This window comes from Rhinopithecus bieti, unplaced genomic scaffold (genome assembly GCF_001698545.2).
Source record: "Rhinopithecus bieti isolate Rb0 unplaced genomic scaffold, ASM169854v2 scaffold_43, whole genome shotgun sequence".
Lineage (NCBI taxonomy): Eukaryota > Metazoa > Chordata > Mammalia > Primates > Cercopithecidae > Rhinopithecus > Rhinopithecus bieti.
The window spans coordinates 821,699-841,420 of record NW_016803060.1 but is presented as its reverse complement, the minus strand read 5'-3'; the positions used below and the strand labels follow the sequence as shown (position 1 = coordinate 841,420).

The following is a 19,722-nucleotide window of genomic DNA, read 5'->3' as shown; positions in this document are numbered from 1 at the left end:
AGAGACAGCCCAACAGAAGAAAATGGTGATTGCTGTCTGCAGAGAGAAATGGGGAAACAATTAGGAAACAGAGTACAACAATCCAAAGAGCTTTACAAAATTAAAAAACAGATTACTGGATTACACTTGGAATAAAGGTTAGAAAATAGAGAAAAATCTCCCTGAAAACAGAACAACAAAATAAAGTAACAGTAGGAGAGAAAAGGTTTAAAAGTTTAGAGGTTCAATTCAGGAAGCTCAGTATTCAGAAGAGAGAATAAAGAAACAAAGACAATTACTGAAGGAATCATATTAACAACTTTCTCAGAACATGGATATGAGTCTCCAGATTTAAAGGGCCCAATATAATTATGAAATTTCAGCTCACTAGAGATGGAGATGAGCTTAAAACTTCCAGAGAACAAAATGGATTACATACAAAGGATTTGTTGTAATAAAACATTTGGCTTTCTGATAGCAGCATTAAAATTCGAAAACATAAGAGCATTACCTTCAAAATTCTGAGGGAATATAACATTCAACCCATAGTTCTATATTTACTCAGCCACATTATAAATCAAGTGGGAGAGAAGCCTAAAGAGAATTTTGGTCACTCAGAGTCTCAAAACAGCAGTAATAACAATGCTCTTTAACTCCTTTTCAGGAAACGACTGAAGAGTAAGTTATTCCTTCTAAAATGAAGGAGTAAATCAAAAGGTCTACTGTGTGTTATCCAGAAAAGGGATTCTGACACAATGAAAGCCCTGTTTATTTCATTTTCTGCTAAATTTTCTGTCTTTTTTATCTCATATATTTGCTTTTTCATACAAACAGTTAGATATGATAAAAAACAAAGGAGTCCACAAATTTATTAAAAACCACTTAGGATTTATATGTTAAATTGCACAGTAAATGTTTTGGTTAAATCTTAAAAGTTCAAGATTCAAAAGAATATCCTTTTAGAACCTTTTTGTGTTAACATGTAAATCTATTACTGGAAATTATGAATACTTTATATGAAACTTTCTGATTATAATAACCCTTGTCATTGATTTTTGGGGAAAAAAATTCTATATGAATAAGATTATACTTAAAGTTTACACTCATAGCATGTTTTTAATAAAAAAATGGCCCCGGAGGCCGGCCGGTGGCTCAAGCCTGTAATCGCCAGCTAAGCTGTGGAGGCGAGACGGCGGATCACGAGGTCAGGGAGATCAGGACGCAACCCGGCTAACCACCGGTGAAACCCCCCGTCCTCTACTAAAAATACAAATAACTAGCGCGTGCGAGGTGGCGGGGCGCCTGTAGTACCCCAGCTACTCGGAGGCTGAGGCAGGAGAATGGGTAAACTCCGGAGAGGGCGGTAGCTTGCCAGTGAGCTGAGATCGCGGCCAGGCTGCACCCCAGTCCGGCCCGACAGAGCGAAGACCCGGCCTCAAAAAAAAAATAAATATAAATAAAAAAAATGAAGCCTCCCATAGCAAACTGTTAGAATGAATAATGGATTGATAAAAGCTCTCTTTAAAATACACAGTTGGATTTTGCATTCTTTTTTGTTTGTTTGTTTTATTTTGTTTGTTTTGAGACAGAGTCTGTCTTTGTTGCCATGGCTGGAGTGCAGTGGTGTGATCTGGGCTCACTGCAACCTCCACCTCCTGGGCTCCAGCAATCTTCCCACCTTAACCTCCCAAGTAGCTGGGAGTACAGGTGCGTGCCACCATACTCAGCTAATTTTTATTTTATTATTATTATTATTATTATTTATTTATTTATTTTGGTAGAGACGAGATGTCGCCATGTTGCCCAGCCTAGTCTTCAACTCCTGGGCTCAAGCGATCCTCCCACCTTGGCCTCCCAGAATGTTGAGATTATAGGCATGAACCACCGTGCTTAGCAGGACTTTGCATTCTTTATGATGAAAACCAGAGGAAGTCCTTAGTGCTCTTCAATTTTGCATCATCATAACTCGAAATCCATTTTAAACAATAGAGAATTGGTGCTGCCGAAAATATAAAGTATTTCAAAAGGCACCACAAACTATTTTTGTTAATCTTAATTAGCCATGCATCTTTGTGAAATGTGACACTCAAAAATTACATAATATGAGAGTTTCTAAATTGTGGCAAGATCTAACAGAATGCTCACATTGTAGCCCCCTGCTTCATTATTATCCATCCACATTATCATGTATTGGGATTTATGTTTGCCTGTTGTCTTCTCGTGTTAATATTTTTAATAGCTCAATGTTTATACATTCATTTCTGGGATAAATCAATTAGATTCTTTACTAAAAATCAATGATTTTATATGCTTCATCCTTTCATAGATTCTGACTAGATATGCCTTATATTTCCTTGTAAGACTCACAATATTTAACACAATCCCCAACATATATAGCAGGCAATTAATTTTGTTATTCAGTTGATTAGCATATCCAAAGCTACATAGTTTCTTTCCATATTGCTAGACTTTTGTAGATTTAATGAACAAGAGACTTTACAGGGCTGAAAATGACTTCTCTACTGGGGAAAAATTGGCAGAGGCAGTAATGTGTTCCATGCATTTCTTAATTAATTTATATTTTGGATGTACATTGCTAGGCACTTGGAATATAAAGATAAATAAGACAGTGTTTTGCTCCTTGTAAGTGCAAAGTCTGGAGTTACGTAGCAAACAGGGAAACAGTGCATTACAACCCTAATAGAGATGATGATTACACTGAAAAGGGAGGTATTGGCTGACCAGCTGAAGGCTAGTTGACAAGAGTGCCCTGAAAGAGGTTCCAGAATGCCAGTTCCGATGCCTTTCTCTGGCTGCCCATGTGGTGTGCTTTCAGACTAAGTCATTCTCTCAAAATTTAATGACTGAAATAAAAAAAGACTTGTTATTGTCAACAGGGATGTTTCATACTGAAATTAGCTGTTTCATAAACTCCTTCTGTATATAATTCTAATTGAAAATTCGGCCGGGCGCGGTGGCTCAAGCCTGTAATGCCAGCACTTTGGGAGGCTGAGATGGGTGGATCACGAGGTCAGGAGATCAAGACCATCCTGGCTAACACGGTGAAACCCCGTCTCTACTAAAAAATACAAAAAATTAGCCGGGCATGGTGGCGGGCACATGTAGTCCCAGCCACTCGGGAGGCTGAGGCAGGAGAATGGCGTGAATCTGGGACCGGGAGGCGGAGTTTGCAGTGAGCTGAGATCTGGCCACTGCACTCCAGCCTGGGCGACAGAGCGAGACTCTGTCTCAAAAAAAAAAAAAAAAAAAAAAAAAAAAAAAAAAAAATTTATGCCTACCAAGATTGGTAGACCTTTTAATGGGTTAACAGTAAATCTACTTGAGAAAATGGCTTAGTGCAGCTCCTGAATGTAAAGTAAAACAATGGAATTTATTTTACTCTAGTTACCTTCCAGTGAGATATGAACAGTAAACCACAAAAAACCTGATTTGTTTTGAATGCTTGAATTTTTTTTTTACTTTTAAAACCTATTTTATATGTGAATTTTTCTTTTGTGCATATTCATTCTATATGATGTTTTGCCCAGCTGGTGGAGACTTAATTTTTTTGTATTTCATATATATCATGGGAACATATATTTCCATGAATGAACATTAATATTCAATAATAATTAGTTAATATTGCTAATATATACATGGATATTGAATAATAAGCAAATATAGCTGGTCAGACACATTTAAATTAATATTTAATTTTACTTCTCTTTTATATAGGGTTAAATATATGTGTTTGGAAAAGAAATGGAAACTTCCACTGCCACAACCATTCTTCTTACCCATGTGATATGGAGCAATTCAACAAATGAGTGTGGTACCATACCTCTAGGGTCCAAAAGGAAGCAGGATGAAATCTCTCGTTGTTGAGTTTACCAACACCAGGCACTGAACATTTGTAAATTCACCATTATTCCTGGCCAGGGTTTACTTCTAAATGTGAATGACTTTCTATAATAACTAGTTATAAAAAAGAATAACAATTATACTAATAATAAAAATACCAATTGTGGATAATAATTATCAGCCACTTACAGTATGATAGGTAATACACTGAGTCTGTCTGCTCAAACTCTGTGAGGTTGAATTAGGCATAAAATTTTATACTCACTTTTCAGATAATGAATACACAGATATAAGTGTGAGTCAAGATTCAAAACTAGGCCGGGCGCGGTGGCTCATGCCTGTAATCCCAGCACTTTGGGAGGCCAAGGTGGGCAGATCACGAGGTCAGGAGATTGAGACCATCCTGGCTAACATGGTGAAACCCTATCTCTACTAAAAATAAAAATAAAAAAAAATTAGCCGGGTGGGGTGGCAAGCACCTGTAGTCCCGGCTACTCAGGAGACTGAGACAGGAGAATGGCTTGAACCCAGGAGGTAGAGCTTGCAGTGGGCCTACATCGCACCACTGGACTCCAGCCTGGGCGACAGAGCGAGACTCCGTCTCAAAAAAAAAAAGGATTCAAAACTAGAGGGTTGCAGGGGGTAGCATCAAGATGGCTGAGTAGAGGCATCAGTCACTTACCTTCTACTCAGTGAGTAATTAACTACATATTGAATAGAACATCTAATACTTGAATACTGGAGTTCATCAGGGAAGTGACAGGAAACTTTGGAGTCATGGAAGGAGAGGGAAGCAAAGCAGCCAGCCCACCCAGGATAAGCTTGGAGCTAGAAGGAACTCCCCATTGTGGGGAAAAGGCATTGTTCCAGAGAAAGAGTTTGGGCTGGGCCTCACACTACCTCTGAGATTCAAGCAGCCACAGCACGGTGTCATTTTGAGAGCCTAGCTTCCACCAGACTACATTTTTCTACCCTTGGGTCCAACACACCCGAAACTCCACATCCCTGGAACCCTGCTGACATCCCCCTATGTCCATTCAGAGGGCTGCAGCATCACAATACATACTGGCCCCAGCATTGTGCCTGGGTCTCCAGCACTTTAGCCCACACAGTGACTTACCTGGGGAATGAGTGGTTTAGTGCACCTAGGAGACTGCCCCCATGACAAAGAAAGCTAAAGCTTGTGCTCCCCAGAGCCTGAGAGCTGCATGTCTGGGGCCACTGCCACTGATAGCAACCCTGCTCCCTCCAGTGGCAGAGCCTCTGCATACCTGCGCAGACATTCAACACATCCAAGGGGCAGGGGGACTGGTTCACCTGTGTACATTGTCCCGGGGACTGAAGACCAATCTGCCTCATACACTGCCACGGGCACATAAGTGCATAGTCCAAAGAACTGAGGATCGACCTGCCTCACCTATGACCACCAGTACCCACACGTGCTTTCCAGGACCTGAGTATTGACTAGCATTCCTCCTGCCACCACAACTGTGTTTACCACCTGGGGGCCAGAGAACAGACCTGTCCTACCCATAACTGTTGTCCCCATGTGCCATCCAGGGGCCTTGTGATCAGCCTGATGAAACTGCCCTAGATGTTGCCTGTGTACTAAGGGACCTGAGAGGTGGCACACCAATGCTACTGCCATTGCCAGTGCCATGTGTACCACCTGGGGGCCTGAGTACCCACTTGATCATTATCATTAGCACCCAAGCATGCTGCCTGGAGGCCCAAGGACTGACCTTCCACCATGGGGTCCCACATACACCACCTAGGGACCTGAGGACCAGCCCGTCTGACATTCTTGTTCCTAGCTAAGCCTCACCACAGCATCCATTAACAACCACAGTCTAAGTCACTACAGAACTCACAAACACCACTGACACTGATTATAGCTGAAGAAATCATATGGAGAGTCTGCTGCTGCACTCACCTAGAATCAAAGCCAAAGCATCCTACCTCACACTAAATATATATCTATAGGAAAAAGCCTTTCCCTATGTAAACCAATCTATAAAATTAGAACAAGCAGCTGTTACACTGGATGTCCACATATCAATGTAAGGACACAAGAAGCATAAAAAAGCAAGGATATATGACACTTCCAAACAAAGACAATAGTTCTTTAGTAACAGATCCCATAGAAAAGAAAATATATGAAATCCCTGAAAAATAATTCAAAATAAGATTAAAGAAGCTCAGTGAGATACAAGAGAACACAGATAAACAATAAAAAATCAGAAAAGCAATTCACGAGCTGAAGTTTAACAAAGAGATGTGCATCATAGAAAAGAACCAAACAGAATCCTGGAACTGAAGGTTTAGTGAATGAAATTAAAAATACAATCAAGAGCTTCAACAACAGACTGAATCAAGCAAAAGAAAGACTTTCTGGCCAAGTGCAGTGGCTCATGGCTGTAATCCCAGCACTTCAGGAGGCCAGGAGTTCGAGACCAGCCTGACCAACATGGTGAAACCTTGTCTCTACTAAAAATAGAAAAAAAAAAATTAGCCGGGCATGGTTCTCTGCACCTGTAGGCCCAATTACTTGTGAGACTGAGGCAGGAGAATCACTTAAGGCCAGGAGGTGAAGGTTGCAGTGAGCCGAGATCATGCCACTGCACTCCAGCCTGGGTGACAGAGCAAGACTCCATCTCAAAAAAATAATAAATAAATAAATAAAAATTTCTGAATCTGAAGACAGGTTTTTGATATAAAACAGATGAAAAGAAAAAAAGAGTAAAGAAAGCTTATGTGAGATACAGGATACCAGAAGCAAACAAATATTCAAATTTTGGGAGTTTCACAAGGAAGAAGGCATGGGCAAAGATATAGAAAACCTGCTAATGAGATAATAGCTGAAAACTTCACAAGTCTTGCAAGAGATAAAGACATCCAAATACAGAAAGCTTAAATATGCCCAAATAGATTTAATCTAATAAGATTTTAAAGGCATATTATGATCAAACTTTTAAAAATCAAAGACAAAGAATTCTAAAAACAGTTAAAAGCATCATGTCACATATAAGGGAGTCTCCACCAGACTAACAGTACATTTCTCAGCAGAAACCTTCTAGACCAGGAGAGAATGGGATGACAGATTCAGAGTTCTGGGGTGAGGGATTGGTTGGGGCATGAGGAGAACTGTCAGCCAAGAATACTACACCCAACAAAACTATCCTTCTTAAATGAGGTGACATAAAATCTTAGACAAGCGAAAGCTGAGGGAATTCATCACCACTAGACCAGTCCTACAAGGAATGTTTAAGGGATTTCTATATCTGGAAGTGAAAGGACAACGTCCACCATCATGAAAGCACACAAAAGTATAAAGCTTACTGGTGGCATACATACACAGATGAGAAGGGAGTTAAACATTACCATCACAAAAAACCACCAAATCTTAACAAGGAAGAAAGGAATGAAGAGTGTATTAAACAATCACAAAATAATTAGCAGAGCAGGAATGAGTCCTTACCTGTCACTAACAACCTTGAATGTGAACTGTTTAAATTCTCCAATTAAAAAATATAGACTGGCTGAATTGATTTTAAAAATCAAGGCCCAACTATATGTTCTCGGCAAGAAACTCAGTTTACCTATAACGACGCACAGACTGAAAGTGAAGGGATTGAAAAAAATTCCATGCAAATAGAAACCTAAAGTATGCAATAATAGCTATGCTTATATCAGAGAAAATGGACTTTACATCAAAAAACATAAAAATAGATAAAGAAGGTCATTATGTAATGATAAAGGGATCAATTCAGCAAGAGGATATAACAGTTGTAAATATATATGCATCCAATACCAGAGCAACCAGATATATAAGCAAATACTATTAGAGCAAAAGAGTTCAGCAGACCCCAATGCATTAATAGTTGGGGACTTCAGCACCACACTTTCAGCATTGGACAGATTATCCAGACAGAAAGTCAACAAACATCAGACTTACTCTGCACTATAGAACAAATGTACTTCACAGACATTACAAAACATTTCATTCAACAGTTATAGAGCACATATTTTTCTCATCAGCACATGGAACATACTCCAGGATACAGCACATATTAGGCCACAAACAAATCTCAACAAATTTTGAAAAATCAGAATCATGTCAAGTATCTTCTCAGACCACAGGGAAATAAAACTAGAAATCAATAAAAAGAGAAACTTTGTATACTGTATAAATACATGGAAATTAAACAGCATGCTCCTGAATGAGCAGTGAGTCAATGAACAAATTAAAAAGGAAACAAAAAGCTTACTTGAAAGAAGTGAAAATGGAAACACAACACATCCGAATTCTATGAGATATGGCACTAAGAGGGAAGTTTACAGCAATAAATGCCTACATAAAAATTGGAAAGATTTCAAATAACCTAATGGTATGACTTAAGGACCCCCAAAAAGGAAAAACAAACTAGACCTAAAGTTAGTAGAAATAAATAATAAAGATCAGAGCAGAACTAAACAAAATAGAGCTGAAAAAACCAATACAAAGGATCAGTGAAACAAAAAGTTGGTTTTCTGAAAAGATAAAATCAATAAGCCACTAGACTAATTGAGAAAAAGACTCATGCTGAGACCAGCTCTGCTTGGGAGACCCAAACCCAGTGGCGCTAGAGGAGTTAAAGACACACACACAGAAATATGAAGGTGTAGAGTAGGAAATCAGGAGTCTCACAGCCTTCAGAGCTGAGAGCCTCGAACAGATTTACCCATGTATTTATTAACAGCAAGCCAGTGATAAGCATTGTTTCTATAGATTATAGATGAAAAATATTACTTACTGGAAACAAAGGGATGGGCCAAAACAAAGGGTTGGGTTTGGCTAGTTGTCTGTAGCAGGAGCATGTCCTTAAGGCACAGATCACTCATGCTATTGTTTGTGGTTTAAGACTGCCTTTAAGTGGTTTTTCCATCCTGGGTGGGTCAGGTGTTCCTTGCCCTCATTCCGGTAAACCCACAACCTTCCAGCATGGGCATCATGGCCATCATGAACATGTCACAGTGCTGCAGAGATTTTGTTTATGGCCAGTTTTGGGGTCAGTTTATGGCCAGATTTTGGGAACCCGTTCCCAGCAGATCCAAATAAAGTCAGAAACAAAAAAAGATACATTATGGCTGATGCCACAGAAATACACAGGATCAGCCGGAATGGTGGCTCACTCCTGTAGACCCAGCACTTTGGGAGGCCAAGGCAGGTGGATCACCTGAGGTCAGGAGTTCAAGACCAGCCTGGCCAACATGGCAAAACTCCATCTCTAGTAAAAATACAAAAATTAGCCGGCCTTGGTGGTGCACATCTGTAATCCCAGCTACTCAGGAGGCTGAGGCAAGAGAATCACCTGAACCCGGGAGGTGGAGGTTGCAGTGAGCCAAGATTCTGCCACTGCACTCCAGCCGGGGTGACAGAGTGAGACTCAGTTTCCAAAAAAAAAAAAAAAAAAACAAGGGATCATTAGAGACTGCTATGAACAATTATATGCAAACATATTGGAAAACCTAGAGGAAATGGATTAATTCCTGGACACACACGATCTACCAAAATTGAACCAGAAAAAAATGAAATGCTTGAGTAGACCAATAACAAGAAAAGAGATCAAATAAGTGATAAAAAAAAATGTTTCAGCAAAGAAAAACCCAGAACTGTATGGTTCTACTGCTGAATTCTACCAAACTTATAAGGAAGAACTAACACCAGATCTTCTCAAACTATTCCAAAAAGTTGAGGCAGAGAGGAATTCATCCTAACTCATTCTACGAGACCAGCATTACACATTACATTGATACTAAGTCAGACAAGGACACAAGAAAAAAAATGGACCGGTATCCTTGATGAACACAGTGAACACAGACACAAAAATCCTCAGCAAAATACTAGCAAATTGAATCCAACATGTCAAAAAGATTAGAAACCATAATCAAATGGAATTTATCCCAGTGATGCAAGCATGGTTCAACATGTGCAAATCAGTCAGTGTGTGATACATCACATTGACAGAATGAAGGACAAAAACGATATGATCATCTCAATAGGACAGAAAAAGTATTTGATAAAATTTAACATCTTTCCCTGTTAAAAACTCTCAACAAGTTAGACGTAGAAGAAGAATACCTCAACATAAAAGCTGTATATGACACATCCACAGCTGATATCACACTGAATGAGGAAAAGCTGAAATACTTTCCTCTAAGACTGGAGCAAGACAAAGATACCCAATTTAATTCTCCTATTCAACATAGTACTTGAAGTCCTAGCCAGAGCAGTCAAGCAAGAGAAAGAAATAAAAGGCATCTAAATTGGGAAGGAGGAAGTCAAATTGTCCCTCTTTGTAGATGACATAATCTTATACATAGGAAAACCTAAAGACTCTACTAAAAATCTCTTAGAACTGATAAATCTATTCAGGAAAGCTGTAGGATACAAAGTCAACATACAAAAATCAGTAGTGTTTCTATACACCAATAATGAAGTGGCAGAAAAAGAAATCAGAGAGCAATCCCATTTACAATTGCTACAGAAAAATAAAATACTTAGGAATAAATTTAACCAAGGAGGTAAAAGACCCCTACAACGAAAGTTATAAAACATTATTGAAAGAAATTAGGACACAAACATAAAGACATTTGATGCTCATGGATTTTAATAATACTGTTAAAATGACCATACTACAGAAAGAAATCTACAGATTCAGTGCAACTCCTATCCAGATACCAATGACAATCTTCACAAAAAATAGAAAACCTAAAATTTGTATGGGACCACAAAAGACCTTAAACAGCCACAGCAATACTGAGCAAAATGAACTAATCTGGAGGCATTACACTAGCTGACTTCAAAACACACTACAAACCCAGATTAATGAAAACAGCATGTTATTGTATAAAAAGACTCATAGACCAATGGAACAGAGTAGAGAAATGAGAAATATATCCAACTGTTTACAGTCAACTGATTTTTGACAAATGCATCAAGAACATACAGACACTCTTCAATAAGTGGTGCCGAGTAAATTGGATACTCATATCCAGAGGAATGAAGCGAAACCCCTATCTCTCACTATGTACCAAAATCAACTCAAAATAGATTAAAGACTTAAGACACAAAACTATAAAACTAGAAGAAAACATAGGAGAAAAACTTCAAGATACTGATCAAAGCAAAGATTTTATGACTAAGACCTCAAAAACACAGGCAACAAAAGCAAAAATAGACCAAGAGGACCATATTAAAAGCTTCTGCACAGCAAAAGAAACAACAGAATGAAGAGACAGTCTATAGCATGGGAGCAAACATTTGCAAACTGTTCATCTAACATGGGACTGATATCTAGAGTATACAAGGAACTCACACTACTCAACAGCAGAACACCAAATTATTCCATTAAAAAGTGTGCAAAGGGGCCAGGCACGGTGACTCACGCCTATAACCCCAGCACTTTGGGAGGCCGAGACAGGCAGATCACAAGGTTAGGAAATAGAGACAATCCTGGCTAATATGGTGAAACCCCATATCTACTAAAATACAAAAAAATAAAAATTAGCCGGGAGTGTTGGCATGCCTGTAGTCCCAGCTACTCGGGAGGTTGAGGCAGGGGAATCGCTTGAACTGGGAAGCGGAGGTTGCGGTGAGTTGAGACTGCGCCACTGCACTCTAGCCTGGCAACAGAGCAAGACTATGTCTCAAAACAAAAAGGAAAAAAAAAAGTGGGCAAAGGATCCTAATAGATCTTTCTCCAAAAAAGACATATAAATGGCCAACAACTATATGAAAAAATGCTCAATATCACGATCATCAGGGAAATTCTAAGTCGAAACCGCAGCAGAAAACCACAGGTAGAATGGCTATTATCAAAAAGACAAAAAAAAAAAAAAAAAAAAAAAAACAATAAATGCTGACAAAGAAGTGGAAAAAAGGCAACTCTCTTTTTTTTTTTTGAGATGGAATCTCACTCTGTCGCCCAGGCTGGAGTGCAGTGGCGCATTCTTGGCTCACTGTGAGCTCTGCTTCCCGGGTTCACGAGAGAAAAGGCAACTCTTACGCACTGTTGGTGGGAATGTAAATTGGTACAGCCACTATGGAAAACAGTATGAGACTTCCCAAAAAACAAAACAGAACCACCATTCGATCCAGCAATCCTACTACTGGATATTTGTCAAAAAGAAAGAAAAATCAGTATATCAGTGAGACACCAGCACCCTTGTGTTTATTGCGGCGCTGTTCACAATAGCCAAGATATAGAATTAATCTAAGTGTTTGTTGACAGATGAAAGGATGAAGAAAGTGTGGCATATATGCACAATGGAATACTATCCTGCCATAAAAAGAATGAAATCCTGTCATTTGTAGCAACATGGATGGAAGTAGAGGTCAATATGTTAAATGAAATAAGCCAGGCACAGAAAGACAAATATCTCATATTCTCTCATATGTAGGAGCTAAAAAACAAAAACAAAACCAAAAAAAAAGTGAATCTCTTGGAGACAGAGAATAGAATAGTAGTTACCAAGGGTTGAGAATGGTGGGTTGGTGGGGTTGAAGAGAGGTTGGTCAGCAAGTACAAACATATAGTTAGAAGGAATAAGTTCTAGTGTTTGATAACACCGTAGGGTGAGTGTAGTTAACAGTAATTTATTGTACATTTCAAAGTAGCTAGAAGAGAAGATTTGAAATGTTTCCAACAGGAAGAAATGATAAATGTTTGATGCAGTGAATATCCTAAATATCCTGATTTGATAGTTACACATTGTATGCATGTATCAAAATATCACATGTACTTCATAAATATTTTAAAATATTATGTATCAATTTAAACATTTTTAAAAAATTCAAAACCTAGGATCCTCACTTCTGCACTTAGGTCCCTAACATACTGATGCTCATTATGTAATTTGAGCTTCAATAACTTTGTAAGGAAGATAATATAGACTCTTACCTGAATTTTATGTTCAGGAAAATGTCTCTTGGAGAGATTAAGTGATTTGTCTGAAATTTCACAGTCTATGAGTGGCATAGCTCGAATTAGAATCTGCTTCTTATAATTTCAACCAGCCAGCAGTAAAGGAATAGCATGGAGAAGTGTTTGGGAGGGAGCCCTTTATTGTTAAAGGCATCAGTGTGGAAAGTCTGAAGAAGCCGGATCAGGCAGCTCAGAAAGTGGTACAGTATGTGGAGAGGACAGTGGCAAAGCAAAAATTTAGTGGCAGTCACCCACTCGTGACTTGTCTGTTAGTCAGATCTGGAAGGGCTAAGGTTTGAATCTGGACTTTGCCACTTTCTTGCTATGTGACCTTCAGCAAATCATGTCCTTACTCTAGGCCTTAGTTGTCTCCACCAAATATGAGTAACACTTATTTTACAGAGTTATCAGTATCAAATGAGATCATGAATATAAAAGGCATAGCAGACTGCCCAGCATATCAAAAGTACTTAATAAAATTTAGTTTCTTTCCTGGTAGAGTTTATTTTTCTTTCCTTCTTTCCATAGCATTTATCTAGTCGGCAGAGTGTACAGCAAAGCACATCCCAGGTAAGTGGCTTTCCTGGGTCTTCCAGCCTTTCCCCTCAACTTTTTCTATTAAGAGATTACAACATATGAATACACCAGGAAATGACAGACACCACTGACTTCTCGACTGTGTGGTGTCTTTATCTGAGGAGCCTTGACCTCTAAACAGTTTTGGCCAGACTCTACTTCTACTGTGCAAATTTGCATAAGCACAATTAAAGCAGACTGAAACTAAAATGAATCAGTGTGAGAGAAAATAAAAATGTTATTTAGAATGATAACTATTACTAGGTAACAGTGTAAATCAAGTGCATTGGGGTCATAATGGCATTTCTTAAAAATGACTTTGAAAATGGTTTTCTGGGCTGGGCGCGGTGGTTCATGCCTGTAATCCCAGCACTTTGGGAGGCCGAGACAGGTGGATCACCTGAAGTCAGGAGTTTGAGACCAGCCTGGCCAACATGGTGAAACCCGTCTCCACCAAAAATACAAAAATTGGCTTGGCATGGTGGTGAGTGTCTGTAATCCCAGCTACATGGGAGGCTAAGGGAGAACTGCTTGAACCCTGGAGTAAGAGGTGCAGTGAGCCGAGGTTATGCTACTGCACTCCAGTCTGGGTGGCAGAGTGAGACTCTGTCTCAAAAAAAAAAAGAAAAGAAAAGAAAAAAGAAAAAAAGAAAATGGTTTCCTGGAGAATTAAGATGTTTGTCACCTAGTGGAGATCTTTAGTTCACTTGTAAGTTGGAATTACTGTCCCTATATTTCTTTCACTCTTTACTTCTCCCAGCTGCTTACTTGCCCACCTCAACCCAAGTCTGTTGATGCAGCATCCTCTACAAGCAAAGAAAACATTTTCAGTTTCTCAAATAATCTCCTTCAGTAGTGTGAAAAGAGTTTGTAATTTAGTTTGCACCTTTTAATGATCAATATAAAACTAAAATAAAATCACCGGGTTTTCTTCTTCCTCATTAGGTAGATACAATGCGCCCACGTCATGGGGAAACATGTCGGATGCCAGTGCCACATCACTTCTTCCTGAGCCTGAAGAGTTTCACTTACAATACCATTGGGGAAGATACCGATGTCTTCTTTTCCTTATATGACATGAGGGAAGGCAAGCAGATCAGGTGAGAGTCACTGGAAATTCTGGTGAGGTTGTGATCCTATATTAGGATGGTATGGGTCATAGGCATCTCTGACCTTCAGAGAAGACAGATGCACAGAAGAGGCAAAACAAGATAAGGTAACCTCATCTCATTAGCTAGGAGTTTTGGCCCCAATTCCCTGTGTGCCCTTAAGTCATCTAAACCATACCATGGGTGGCCACCTTTTTTATGCCTTTTTCCACATAGAAACTCAAAATTGAGTCTTTGCCACCACCTCACAGAGAGAAAAGGATGCATCTATTTAATACCAAGAAAAGGCACAGGAGAAACATAGAACCAGGCAAATGCAGCAGAGACACACAGTTCCAGAGTGCAGGAAGCCCTGGGCCTTGACTTGCTGCTGTGGAAGAGAGGTTTTGCAGAAAAAAAGGGGCTGATGGTGTCTTGTCTGGGCAGCCCATGAAAGGAGACCATCTTCTGGGTTTCTTTTACATTGCTTGGGAACTTCTTGTGTTAGGAGTGCTTTATGGCTTTTACTTGCTTTAGTACTTAAAATTTGAAAGCAGATTTTTCACTTTTCGAATTATACATCACATGTGGGAAAATTAGAAATGGAAGTTAAAGTAGAATACAAAAGAAAAACAGTTTATTTGCATGTCCCACAGTGCCTCTGATCTTGATAATAATATTAATACACTATGCTTTACTTTGGCATAGGAATGAAATGATGCACCCATTGATCAGGACATATGAATTTTCCTTATCACCAATGGCTCCTAGTATGTGCCTTGGGACAGTTATTATAGAGACAGTAGTAGTGGTATTGATGAAAGCTAAAACTGTTGCACACAGGCAAGTCTATGGGCCAGGCCTGTGTGGATATAGATGCTGGCTGCTGTTCTTTTCCTACCCAGAATTTTTGTGAACTCTATTTGTGTGTGTGTGTGAGAGAGAGAGAGAGTGTGTGTGTGTGTAAAAATCCTTTCTTCAAGCTAAATTTTATGAGAAAGTCCAATATATGAAACAGATAAAACTATTCCATTATTGTGGCCCAGGCGCGGTGGCTCACGACTGTAATCCCAGCACTTTGGGAGGCTGAGGAGGGTGAATCTCGAAGTCAGGAGTTCGAGACCAGCCTGACCAACATAGTGAAACCCCATCTCTACCAAAAATGCAAAAAATTAGCTGGGCATGTTGGCGGGCTCCTGTAAGCCCAGCTATTCCGGAGGCTGAGGCAGGAGAATCGAGGTTGCAGTGAGTTGGAATCGCACCACTGCACTATAGCCTAACTGACAGTGCGAGACTTGGTCTCAAAAAAAAGAAAAAAGGTGGATTGCTGGCAAGATGGCCAAATAGGAACAGCTCTGGTCTGCAGCTCCCAGCAAGATTGATGCAGCAGTCAGGTGATTTCTGCATTTTCAACTGAGGTACCTGGTTCATCTCAATGGGACTGGTTGGACAGTGGATGCAGCCCATGGAGGGCAAACCGAAGCAGGGTGGGGCATCCCCTTACCCGAGAAGCGCAAGGGGTTGGGAAATTTTCTCCCCTACCCAAGGGAAGCCATGAGGGACTGAGCCTGAGGAACCGTGCACTCTGGCCCAGATACTGTGCTTGTCCCATGGTCTTTGCAACCCACAGACCAGGAGATTCCCTCTGGTGCCTAACCCACCAGAGACTTGGATTTCAAGCACAAAACTGGGTAGCCATTTGAGCAGACACCGAACTAGCTGCAGGAGTTTTTTTTCTCCATAACCCAATGACACCTGGAATGCCAGCGAGACAGAAAGAGACTGTTCACTCCCCTGGAAAGGGGTGCTGAAGCCAGGGAGCCAAGTGGTCTGGCTTGGTGGGTCCCACTGCCATAGAGCCCAGCAAACTAAGATTCACTGGCTTGAAATTCTCACTGCCAGCACAGCAGCAGACCGAGATCATCCAGGGCCACTCCAGCTTGGTGCGGCGAGGGACATCCGCCATTACTGAGGCAGTTGCCCCTCTGCGACGAAGCTTCCAGAGGAAAGAACAGGCAGCAATTTAATCCATCTTGAGTTAATTTTTGTATAAGGTGTAAGGAAGGGGTGCAGTTGCAGTTTTCTGCATATGGCTAACCAGTTTTCCCAACACCATTTATTAAATAGGGAGTCATTTCCCCATTGCTTGTTGCATGAGTAGGTGGTTTTATGCTCAACAGTATAAACAAAGCCGCTGGGAAGTTTGAACTGGGTGGAGCCTACTGCAGCTCAGTAAGGCTGCTGTGTCCAGACTACCAGATTTCTCCTCTCTGGGCAGGGCATCTCTGAAAAAAAGGCAGCAGCCCCAGTCAGGGACTTAGAGATAAAACCCCCATCTCCCTGGGACAGAGCACCTGGGGGAAGGAGCGGCTGTGGGTGAAGCTTCAGCAGACTTGAAAGTCCCTGCCTGACATCTCTGAAGAGAGCAACAGACCTCCTAGAACAGCGTTTGAGCTCTGCTAAGGGTCAGACTGCCTCCTCAAGTGGGTCCCTGACCCCTATGTATCCTGACTGGGAGACGTCTCCCAGTAAGGGCCTATAGACACCTCATGTAAGAGAGTTCTTGCTGGCATCTGTCAGTTGCCCCTCTGCAACGAACCTTCCAGAGGAAAGAACAGGCAGCGATTTAATCCATCTTGAGTTAATTTTTGTATAAGGAAGGGGTTCAGTTGCAGTTTTCTGCATATGGCTAGCCTATTGAGGACCGCGCTGGGGGTGGTGAAGAATGAACAGACACAAGAGACAAAGACAAACAGAGAACATGGCGGCCGCGCGCAGAGCCTCCGCCTCACTTTATTTATACTCCATAAACCTCACGTCAGCAGAAATAACACAATGCAAAACAAACTTTCTCTACCCAGATGTAACCTTCTGCTTAGTTCCTTGTCTCTAGGCTCTTCCTTATTTGTCTGCCTTCTTGGCGCCTACTGGAGTTCATTAAAAGTTCAACTGGAGATACTGTCTTTGAGCCCTATCTATTCTTAGCATATTGTTTTCAATGGCCCCTGCACTAGCCAGTTTTCCCAACACCATTTATTAAATAGGGAGTCATTTCCCCATTGCTTGTTTGTGTTAAGTTTGTCAAAGATCAGATGGTTGTAGATGTATGGTGTTATTTCTGAGGCCTCTCTTCTGTTCCATTGGTCTATATATCTGTTTTGGTACTAGTAACATGCTGTTTTGGTTACTGTAGCTTTGTAGTATAGTTTGAAGTGAGATAGCATGATGCCTCCTGCTTTGTTCTTTTTGCTTAGGATTGTCTTGGCTATGCAGGCTCTTTTTTTGGTTGCATATGAAATTTAAAGTAGTTTTTCCAATTCTGTGAAGAAAGTCAGTAGTAGCTTGATGGGGATGGCATTGAATCTATAAATTACTTTGGGCAGTATGGCCATTTTCATGATATTGATTCTTCCTATCCATGAGCATGGAATGTTTTCCGTTTGTTTGTGTCCTCTCTGATATCCTTGAGCAGTGGTTTGTAGTTCTCCTTGCAGAGGTCCTTCACATCCCTTGTAAGTTGTATTCCTAGGTATTTTATTGTCTTCGTAGCAATTGTGAATGGGAGTTCGCTCATAATTTTGCTCTCTGCTCATCTATTATTGGTGTATAGGAATGCTTGTGATGTTTGCACATTGATTTTGTATCCTGAGACTTTGCTGAAGTTACTTATCAGCTTAAGGAGATTTGGGGCTGAGATGATGGGGTTTTCTAAATTTACAATCATATCATCTGCAAACAGGGACAATTTGACTTCCTCTCTTTCCTTTATTTCTTTCTCTTGCCTGATTGCCCTGGCCGGAACTTCTAATACTATGTTGAATAGGAGTGGTGAGAGAGGGCATCCTTGTCTTGTGCCAGTTTTCAAAGAGAATGCTTCCAGCTTTTGCCCATTCAGTATGATACTGGCTGTGGGTTTGTCATAAATAGCTCTTCTTATTTTGAGATACGTTCCATCAATACCTAGTTTATTGAGAGTTTTTAGCATGAAGGGGTGTTGAATATTATCAAAGGCCTTTTCTGTGTCTGTTCAGATAATCATGTGGTTTTTGTTATTGGTTCTGTTTATGTGATGGATTACGTTTATTGATTTGCATATGTTGAACGAGTCTTGCCCCCCAGGGATGAAGCTGACTTGATCATGGTAGATAAGCTTTTTGATGTGCTGCTGGAATTGGGTTTGCCAGTATTTTATTGAGGATTTTTGCATCAATGTTCATCAGGGATATTGGCCCGAAATTTTCTTTTTATTGTTGTGTCTCTTCCAGGTTTTCGTATCAGGTTAAATGCTGGCCTCATAAAATGAGTTAGGGAGGAGTCCCTCTTTTTCTATTGTTTGGAATAGTTTCAAAAGGAATGGTACCAGCTCCTCTTTGTGCTTGTGGTAGAATTCGGCTGTGAATCTCTGGTCCTGGGCTTATTTTGGTTGGTAGACTACTAATTACTGCCTCCATTTCAGAACTTGTTGGTCTATTCAGGGATTTGACTTCTTCCCGGTTTAGTATTGGGAGGGTGTATGTGTCCAGGAATTTATCCATTTTTTCCATATTTTTCTAGTTTATTTGCGTAGAGATGTTTATTCTCTGATGGTAGTTTGTATTTTTGTGTGATGAGTGGTAATATCCCCTTTATCATTTTTTATTGTGTCTATTTCATTTTTCTCTTTTCTTCTTTATTAGTCTGGCTAACAGTCTATCTGTTTTGTTGATCTTTTCAAAAAACGAACTCCTGGATTCACTGATTTTTTTTGAAGTTTTTCGTGTCTTTATCTACTTCAGTTGTGTCCTGATCTTAGTTATTTCTTATATTCTGCTAGGTTTTGAATTTGTTTGCTCTTGCTTCACCAGTTCTTTTAATTGTGATGTTAGGGCATAGATTTTAGATATTTCCCACTATTATTGTGTGGGAGTCTAAGTCTCTTTGTAGTTCTCTAAGAATTTGCTTTATGAATCTGGGTGCTCCTGTATTGGGTGCATATATATTTAAGATAGTTAATATATATGCACCCAATATATCAATATCAACAAGATCAATCTTGTTGCATTGATCTCTTTACCATTATGTAATGCCCTTCTTTGTCTTTTTTGATCTTTGTTGGTTTAAAGTCTGTTTTATAAGAGACTAGGATTTCAACCCCTGCTTCTTTCTTTTCTTTTCTTTTCTCTTTTCTTTTCTTTCTTCCTTCCTTCCTTTCCTTCCTTTCTTTCTTTCCCTTCCCTTCCCTTCCCTTCCCTTCCCCCCCTCCCCCTCCCCTC

The 19,722-nt window shown here is 40.1% G+C and overlaps 1 protein-coding gene across 1 annotated transcript in view; it reads left to right on the top strand.

Moving 5' to 3' along the window:
- Positions 1 to 19,722, top strand: part of DOCK3 (dedicator of cytokinesis 3) — a 404,390-nt gene that overhangs the window by 98,111 nt on the left and 286,557 nt on the right. The window contains exons 4-5 of the mRNA XM_017890007.1: positions 13,335 to 13,376; positions 14,328 to 14,482. Of these exons, the coding sequence (XP_017745496.1) occupies positions 13,335 to 13,376; positions 14,328 to 14,482 (197 nt within the window). The remainder of the gene's footprint in view (positions 1 to 13,334; positions 13,377 to 14,327; positions 14,483 to 19,722) is intronic.